This window comes from Oryzias melastigma, linkage group LG13, assembly GCF_002922805.2.
Source record: "Oryzias melastigma strain HK-1 linkage group LG13, ASM292280v2, whole genome shotgun sequence".
Taxonomy (NCBI): Eukaryota; Metazoa; Chordata; class Actinopteri; order Beloniformes; family Adrianichthyidae; genus Oryzias; species Oryzias melastigma.
In genome coordinates this window covers 110,166-119,903 of record NC_050524.1, presented here as the reverse complement: position 1 = coordinate 119,903, position 9,738 = coordinate 110,166, and the positions used below count along the sequence as shown (strand labels likewise).

At 45.3% G+C, this 9,738-nt stretch overlaps 1 protein-coding gene across 1 annotated transcript in view; it reads right to left on the bottom strand.

The window, feature by feature from the left end:
• Nucleotides 1-5,170: 5,170 nt before the first annotated feature.
• Nucleotides 5,171-9,738, bottom strand: part of spint2 (serine peptidase inhibitor, Kunitz type, 2) — a gene marked incomplete at its 5' end in the record, with an annotated part of 5,568 nt that continues 1,000 nt past the window's right edge. The window contains 8 exon segments of the mRNA XM_024277890.2: nucleotides 5,171-6,563; nucleotides 6,640-6,748; nucleotides 7,106-7,150; nucleotides 7,223-7,390; nucleotides 7,570-7,632; nucleotides 7,719-7,880; nucleotides 8,724-8,849; nucleotides 8,987-9,157. Coding sequence (XP_024133658.1) covers nucleotides 6,470-6,563; nucleotides 6,640-6,748; nucleotides 7,106-7,150; nucleotides 7,223-7,390; nucleotides 7,570-7,632; nucleotides 7,719-7,880; nucleotides 8,724-8,849; nucleotides 8,987-9,157 — 938 coding nt within the window. The 3' untranslated portion in view covers nucleotides 5,171-6,469.

Genomic DNA, 9,738 nt, shown 5'->3' with positions numbered 1-9,738 from the left:
TGGTCTTCCCAGAAAAAGGATATCAAACCTTCAGCTATTACAAAACTCAGCCGCACGCGTGCTGACGAGGACCAGGGGGCGGGAACATATTTTTTAAAATCGCTGCATTGGCTCCTTGTGAAATTCAGAATTGATTTTTAAATTATTTTATTGGTTTATTAATGTTTTTACGGTATGAGCCCTCGAGGACCTCGAGGTCCTCTGGAACAGGCCTTTTGGTCATTCCTAAAGTTAGGACTGAAACATACGGCGAGGCCTCATTCAGTCATTATGGACCTCGCCTGTGGAACAGCCTCCCAGAATGCATCAGGGCTGTTCATGTTTTCAAAGGGAGGCTCAAGACCTTTTTAATCTGGTTTTTAGTTGATTTGATATTTTGTTTTATCCTCTATTTTTACTTAATCAATATTTATTTATTTTTACTGAATTATGTCCGTATATTTTTAATGTATGTATATATACATATATATATATTTATATATATATACATAGGTATATATATATATATATATATATTTTACTTGTATTTTTATTTATATCTGTTATTTTATTTATTCATTTTAATCTATTTTACTCCTTTTACATTTTTAACTCCAGTGTCTTCCTCTGAGGGATCCTCCACATCACTGATTGACCTTTCTCAGTGAACAGGGTCGCTGCAGTGGGATCTCCCGGGTCGGGCTCTTTGCTCGGATCTGGGGGGTCCTGTGGTAGCGTACTCTGTGAACCTGATTGGGGGGTCACTGGTGTGGACAGGTCCCGAAAATATTGTTTCCTCACTGCAGTACAGAGCCAGATTTCTAGATTTCTGTTTTCTATCTTGTTAGTATTTATTTATTCATTCATTTATTTATTCTTTCATGGTGTGCCGATATGTTGATGTGTGTTTGTGTTTGTGCATGTTTGTGGAAGGGTGGGACTTGTGGGCATTATCTTTTGTTTTTAAAATTTTATTATTTTTATGTAAAGTACTTTGAGTGAAATTAATTTTTTTTAAAAGTGCTATACAAATAAAGTTTGATTTGATTTGACTACACCTATAACACGTCACCAACATGAATGTTCTTCAGTTTTAGAGCTGGTCGCACGTAAAAATGCGCTAAAAACATTAACATTAGCAAGTTACCTTCAAAGTTGTAGGACGACAAATACAATTTAAAATCTTTTTGCATTTTTATTTTGGGGTATTTTACTAGAAAAACAAACGATGCGCCTAACATCATTTATAGTGACCCTTGTTAGCTCCTAAAACATCTTTTAAAATCCAAACACTCTATTTCCACATAACTACAGCCCACGGCTCCGACCGGAAATGACTGAGCCGTCATATGCTGAGTGTAGAAGTAGGTCGTGGAAATAGCCCATTACTGGAGCTGCAGATCATGAAGCGAGACTTCTGAAATGATGTTGGACTAAAATGATTTGACCAATCACAAAATTCAACTGTAGTACCCCGATTCAACCTGTAGGGGGCAGCACACAGACAGTTTTTGACTATATTTTTAAGAATTAAACCCATTAATTTTAATTTCAAAAATGTGGTAATGACCAATAGACAGCAATTTTAAAACCCCATTTATGGAGAAAACAGACAAAAAAAGTGGATTTAGAGTTGGTTTTAAAGGAGCCCTACCATGAAAATTCTACTTTTTGAGGTTTTGAATGCATTTTACTGTTCATTCCTCTCTATAAAGAACCCCAAAACAGTATTTTGATCCGTTCATGCATTTAAGAGTAACCCTCTATAAACCTGCATTATCAGCAGCAGCCCCTCCCTTGCCCACGAAAACGAGGGTTAGAATTGTCCTGACGTCAGCATGATGTGAACCGCCCACCTCCAGGAAGAGTCTGCTCTACCAGCATTGTCCTCAGTCAAACACCAACAGTCCATTTATCCCCTTATCTAGTGGTAATCAGCAAAAAAGTTCATTTTAGATGCAGAATACCGTATATCTTCCAGTTGTCTGTTACTTTAGAGGCGGGGCTCCTTTAAGACACTCCCCCTCCTGTCGGGCACAGTTTTGCAGACACTGCGTGTGTTTGTGTTGTGAACAAGTGTAGCAATGGCCGGGCTACTAAAGGCAGATATATAGAATGATATGCATCCATTGTTGATGAAGTTTGATGCTGTTTATTTTCGTGGGAGAAACAAAGAAAGAAAGACTCTAGGATGATGTCGTGAACTGAGCGGCAGCCATGCGCAGCAGGCGGAGCTTCAGGAATCGAGTCATATTTATTCTGGGTAGGAAAAAATTCACAAAAACAACTAATATTTCATAAACAAATATTTTGTAGTGTTCCAAAGGTAATATATGATCATATATATATGAATATAGTTCACTCTAAAAGGCTTAAGAAAATCATGGTATGGCCCCTTTAAGCAGTAGCGCCTCCAGAAATTTTTCCTGGGGGTGGCAGCTGGGGGGCCACTTTAAATTTTGGGGTGGCACACCAAAACATGACCTATACTTTCTAAAGTCATTCTACTAAACAACCTGTAGAAAAATATCAGAACATATCGGCTGATATACTTTGATCTGTTGTGTCTATATTTCATGTTAATAATGTGCATAGACGAATAAAAGTACAGCTAACATTTTGAGTGTCACAAAAATGTAGTTTTATTTTCCAATTAGACATAGGAATCACCATGGACTGTGATGGTTGAAGACAATTTTGTGATTTTTACTGAGAGCAGCCATGAAACAGTGGGACTGAAGAAAAGACAGGAAGCAGAGCTGGAGGTAGCAGAGATGAAGATGCTGAGGTTCTCTTTGGGAGTGACCAGGATGGATAGGATCAGGAATGAATACATCAGAGGGACAGCACATGTTAGAGGTTTTGGAGATAAAGTCAGAGAGGCCAGACTGAGATGGTTTGGACATGTTCAGAGGAGAGACAGTGAATATATTGGTAGAAGGATGCTGAGTCTAGAGCTGCAGGAAAGAGGTCTAGAGGAAGACCAAAGAGGAGGTTTATGGATGCAGTGAATGAAGAGATGTTAAAGGAAATGATGCAGAAGATGGTTAGATGGAGGAAACTCATTGGCTGTGGAGACCCTGAAGAGAAAGCCCAAAGGAAAAGATGATTTAAACACACTTGGGATAAAAATGACATTCTCCAGGGAAAAGTTATAAACTCAAAAGTAATTTAAAAAAGTGTATTAGCAGATGAAGATCTACTTGTCCTCCATGGAATTCTCCTCCATCCATTTCAAAAGCATTACAACCGTTGTTGTTTCACTTGGCGCTTTCTTCTTTTGTCTTTACTTGGCTCATGTTTTGCTGCTAATGCTGTGACTTCAGAGCCCCCCCCCCCCCAATCCCATTCTGTCCGTGGGCGCGCGCAATGCGTATTTGACCGATCAGGTACGGCTTGAAGAGAAATAAAGAGAGATGAGGACAGAAAGATAAAATAATAATGAAAGAAGATGCTCCCATAAAGGAGCCACAACGAACATTTGCGGGGTTAGGGACTGGGGACCTCCGCCAATTGGAGATCCATACCCATCCAAATCACTTCTGATAATGCTTTATAAACATTTATTAAATAACTTTGGAGTATTGCTTAACATACAGAGTTTTATTTTTTAGTTTAAAACAATAGACTGTGTACCTTTCACGAGGCCTTTGAACCAGGAGCGCGCTCCTCCAAAATCAGTAAAGTGCGAGAGGACTCTAGAATCTACCGGTTTCAGTAAACACCTGGTCTGGGTGTGATTATCCTCCTTGAATATTAAGATATTTTTGAGTTGGTTCGGAGTCTGCTGATGCCAGTTCTCCATGGAGGCTCGCTGTGTGTGCCTACGCCTACACAGGCGTAACGGCTGGTGTGCTCTTCATCTCCTCTCCCCTCTTGGGGAATTATCCAGCACCTTCTGATGGTTTAGGGATGAAATGCATAACAGATGCAAGCACAGCTTGCCACAAGAGGGTTGGCCATGGGGTGGCCACTGGGGTGGCCATGTGTGGGCCAAGGGGGGCCACAGCCACCCCTGGCCACCCCCTGCTGGCGCCACTGCCTTTAAGGAGCATTTTCTATTTCTGAAAAAACTAGAATTCAAGTCCTAAAAAACCACAAGGGTCACTCTGTTATCTCTGATTTGATGTTAGATTTGCACCAATAGCTGTAGAATAAACGCTCTGCTGACGTCACACTAGCCACTACTGCCTTCACCCAGAGGATCCTACATGCTAAAGGTCTTTTCTTTTGAAAGGAAGTCATGAGAACCTCTGGTTTGTTTCATATTTTGGAACAAAGGCCATTTTCTGTTTGCATTAACACAATCAGTTCTTTATATTGATCATAACATGAACATAAAACAGGGGCTGCACGGTGGCGCAGTGGTTAGCGCTCTTGCCTCACAGCGAGAAGGCCCCGGTTCGAATCCCCGCTGGGACCTTTCTGTGTGGAGTTTGCATGTTCTCCCCGTGCATGCGTGGGTTTTCACCGGGGACTCCGGCTTCCTCCCACCGTCCAAAAACATGCTTCATAGGTTCATTGGTGACTCTAAATTGCCCCTAGGTGTGAATGTGAGGGTGGATGTGTGTGATTGAGGCCCTGCGACAGACTGGAGACCTGTCCAGGGTGTACCCCGCCTTCGCCCTTCAGTACCCGGGATAGGCTCCGGCACCCCGCGACCCCGAAAGGGAAGAAGCGGTCAGGAAGATGAATGAATGTTAAACAACCCGATTGTTCCCGAGTACGGCCGTCTCTGCCGCTCATGGATCCACCAAGGGATGGGTCGAATGTGGAGAACACATTTAGGAGCGTGACAGTTAATGGGACTTTAACTTGAAGTTTAATTTTAAATACGTGCGGCCAACAAAAAGATCCAACCTTGGAGACACTTACAATGCGTGCGGGCAAGGCAGTAATGCCATCTTGGCTGCACGTATTACATGTGGCCACATGAATTTCCCTCCCTTTCTGAGCTGGTTGCACGGAAATGCTTGTGAATAACATCAGCCTTCTTGTAAATATGTAAAACAGCTGGTCTGACCCCACACACTCATGTACTGACAGTTGGGCTCATGCATCAGCAGACACCGATCAGCTACTTTGTGTTTTTCTAATGTAGTCAGTAAATCTATTGGCTGAGTCAAATATTGGAATGCTTTGAATTTCCTGAACATTATTGGTCTGATCGGGTTTCAGTCAAACACAGAAGTTTCCTTCAGAAGAAACAGAATTTATTTTCAAATTCAATGAAAACAGTTTTAAAATCATTTAAAAAAATCAGTAAAAGAAGACGTGGGGAGCGGGGTGGTGGGGTGGTGTTAGATGACTAAGTACTCACTTCACATGTTTCCCAAAAGTCCTATTGATTAATCACCATCGGTTCCACTATGCTGCAGCTTCATCAGCAGGCTACCACTAACCCCGCCCACAGTCAACAGAAAAACACAATAACTTAATCTAAATCAATCAAACTCCCAAAGTATAAATAGTTTCATCAATAAGTGATTAAAGTCATGATTTCCTTTCTAGTGGAGTCTACTGAAGCAAAAGATTTGTAACAGGCTGTTCTTTGTCAGGCTGATCTGTCACCGATCTGCACGTCTCACTTCCTGCTAGCAACCAATCAGAGCTCGGCATGATCATGGGGGAGGGGCGGCATGCCAGGAATCAGGAAACTATTCCAATCAGAGACCTAACGAGCGTCCAATCGGAAGTGAAGCTTGAATGATTCTCGGAAGTCAGTTATTTTAGAACATGACTTTTCAAGATCAACGTTCTTCGTTGCTTTCAGGTCTGAGTTGACGGACGACTTCTTTCATCACCACGGTCCTCGGGTCTGCTTCGGTTCTGAACGGGTTGTGGTTGGGTTTTTGTGTAAATTCAGTTTCCTGTAGAGCTTTCTGTGTTTGAGCCGTCATCCATCAGTGCATCATCAGCTGGTTGGTCTTTCTTTATGGATCATTAGGAGGAACTGAGGCGCCGTGGTGACCGAACGAGACCCAAACTCCGCAGGAACACCCATCATGAAAAGGATTTGTCACATCTGAGACATCAGGTCCAGAAGCTCATAACCACGGCCAGTTCATCCAGCGAAACTTGGTAATAATTTGGGAGTGGGGGGTAAGGAATAATCACTATTGGATCAGGGTTCTGATGAAGGAAAACCTGAGTGTTCTAGAAATGAAACCAACAGAGCCAGCACAGAACTCGGAGTGTTAGTTTGATGCTTCTGTTTTCAGTTTAACTCAACACCACACATACAGAACTGTGGTTCCAGGTTCAAACTGGACTGGTAGGGACTGTCCGGTTTGGTGTTTGAGAAGTGGATCAGAGTTCGGGTTCATCTGAATCTCTGATCTGCAGGATGGATTGCTGAGGATCAGAACTTGTCGGTGACAGATCAGCCTTGCTAAAGGGTTTGGTTTGGCTCAGATCCCTCTCAGAACTAACAGCCCATCAAAAATCTGTTCTGAGAAGGATGGGGATCTGGACCAGAACCAGAACGCTGTTAGGCCTTCTGTTCTGGTTTGGGGCTCTCAGGAACGGACAGGGACTCCACCGAGGACACGTCATCCAGATCCGGAAGGAGCTCCTCCTTATCACTGCCAGACAGAACAACACGAGTCAGTGATGTACCGGGTGACCTGAAGGTGGCGCTAGTGCCAACATGACAACTACCTGACAGAAGACGGCGATCGAACCAGGCGGTGGCGCCTCAGCGTGATGATGATCACCGTCACTAGCAGAAGAGCAGAGATGGCCGCCAGAGTGGCGAACAGGAAGAAGGCTGACGGAAACAGGAAGAGCGGCAGTTATAGACCGGATCACTGTCCAGAAAAACCAGGACGTCTGCTGTTCATCATCTGAACCAGGGATCCCCAAACTACAGCCCGCCTCCACATGAGACCCCGCCCCCTGAACAATGTCAGAGGGGCGAGATCTTACTGTTGGTCTGTCTGGACTCACTATCCGGAAAGAATGACATTTTATTCCAGCTTCTGCTGCCTGTGCCCCCCCCTGAACCCAACCCAACGGCCCCACATCACAGAAGGGAACAGCCATGGGGCCCGTACGAGACAAAGTTTGGGAACCCCTGCTCTAAACCTGAACCCGGACAGTGGGAAGCTTCTTTGAACAAACTCACCGGCAGTCCAGCGGTTATGGGCTTTACCATGACCGTCGTACCGACCTAAGCAGACAAACAGATGCAGGTTAAGCCAAAAACCAGTATTATGAGTGTCAGCAACCCAAGTTCCTTTACCGTCCCCGCTGCAGCTGTCCATGCACGCCTCCGTGCTGTCAAACTGGTTTGCGTTTCCTTTGCAGCCACCGTAGAGGAAGGACTTGCAGGAGAAAGAGTCTCTGTCATAGTAGAACTTTGGGAAGGCAGCCCGGCAGGGCCCAGGGTCCGGCTTCAGTTTGCAGTGATCTGAGAAAACATGTTGGTTCCAGTTGTCCACATTACCCACATTGCACCCCCTTGCTTTATGAGTACTACGGTTTACTGAGCAGTACTTCAGAAGTACAACATCTTTACTGGAACTGGCATGCAGCCGGGATCCAGCGGCCGGGATCCAGCGGTCTTTCACCCCACCATGACCATCTTACCTCTGACGCCCCGATGACCGTCTTCCTCAGACTCCTTCTTCGAGGATGGCAGGACGGTGAATCCTTCACGGGAAAAAGCAGTCAATGAGAGTGAAGCCAATACCCCAGACCGCTCCTATAGGTGCAACCTGTACTGCAGGTGTCCTCACCGGTGCAGGCAGCTGTGCACTGTTCCTCTGAGATGTAGTTATTGCCGTTTCCTTTGCAGCCTCCGTACAGGAACCTCTGGCAGTTGCCAGTCTCTGTACTGTAGTACCAGCGTGGCATGGCCGCCCTGCAGGGACCCACGTCTGGTTTGGATCCACAGTTCTCTGGACAGTTGGACACGCCCATTTAGATGCACAAAGTTAGAGTAACGGTTGTTGAGGACCGTCATGGCGATGAGCTGTGAAATCGGTGTTTACCTGCACGTGTGAAGACGGAGCCGCAGCGCTACAGAGCGGACTGTCATGCAGGACCGGTCCTGGTATGGTGACCCAGGCGCCATACCATGACCGGTCCTGGAGTGTATGGTGCCTGGGTCACTATACCAGGACATCTCTCTTCTAGCCTGTCATGCTACTTCATCACATGCATGATTATGGAAAGAATTGGTGAGGTTTTTATTTTTTTATTTTTAGCATTTTCTGAAGCACCTGAACTGGTTTGGCTACATTCAGCAATGTTAGCATATCTAGCACTTTCTTTTCTTAACCAAACTTATAGAACATTTGATCTTTGGTTTTTCTTTTACTGAAAAATAATTAGTAAAAATCAGACATCGTTGAGAGCTGGAAAGATGATTCCTAAATTGGACTTTGCTTTAGTGAAATCCACTTCATGAGAGACAGTTGACGGGCTCAACGCTCCGATCGTTACAGAAAATTTTACTGTTTTATTCATGTAAAACTATTTTAATAATAAGAGTCATGCTCTTAAAAATGAAAGAAAAACTGAAGATTGTCTCTGGATATATCCAGATCTGTATCGTATGGCCAGATTCTTGCCGATCCCCCCCATCAGTCACCACCATCCGGTCTGGGAAAAGTCAGAACCCACCCAGAACAATCCAAAACCCGGAGCTGAGCGCAGCTGCTCCCATCAAAGACAGTCTCCTGAAATGTCCATCTGGTTCTGACACACCGGTCAAACCTGGACGAGATGAAGGAACGTACCTGCGGAGACATCCCCAAAGACATGTCCGATCCTCTGGGGATCCGCCGACTTCGGTGGAGCTGGAGCCATCCGAGGAGCCTTGACTTGATGGGGAGCAGAGGGCTGGTCGACCTGCAGAACTCTTCCTGAAACCACCGATACCGAGTGAGTGGGGGGGGGGGGCAGACTGAAGGAGAAATCTCTACAACAACATGAAGATCCGGCTCTTCTTCTACCGTCTGGATTGAAACCTTCGGGAGTTTTCATGGACTCCAGTCCTCACCTGAAGCTCCGCCGCAGGTGTCCTCGCACTCCGACTGAGACTCAAAGTTGTTGTCGTTGCCGTCGCAGCCGCCGTAGATGAAGCTGCTGCAGCTGCCGCTGCTGGCGTTGAAGAAGAAACGAGGAAATGCGGCGCGGCAAGAACCCATCTTCACCGGCTGCAGGCACTGAGCTGCAGGAGATTAGCACAGGTACACAATCATCAACACACAACCCTCTTCACACAGCTATAAAGACACAATCACACAAACTGATACAACCGTCCATCAGTGTCACGGATGAAGAGAGGAATGTCGCTCGGTCAGTCGGTGACGGAGCGCCGTCTGTCCTCGTCAACGTTTACCAAACTGGTTCTCACCCCGGGGGGGTGTGTGTTTGTGTTTATGTGAGTTTCTGTGTGTGTGAGACATCTGTTGTTTTCCCTTTTGTTGGTTGTCCGTTGCTCTTTGTTGATGGTCCGGTTCTAAAATCTGAATGTTTTCTTTGGTTCAGAAATTATTGTGCGTGTGGACACACATTTGTGTCTATCAAAAGTTAAACATGTTTGTGTTTCCTTTGGTGAAAGTCACCGCCCACGAAGATGAGGGGGGGGGTGTCACTGACCAAGGCATGGCCAGCGTCCAGAACCCCCCCAGAACCAGAACCAAGCGGCTGAGTCTGTCGTCATCGCTCAGGTGTTCAAAGAAAAATGAGAACTTTCTGTAAACCACAAACCGGTCAGACCGGAAACTCCAGAAACCAGCTGCTGCGGGG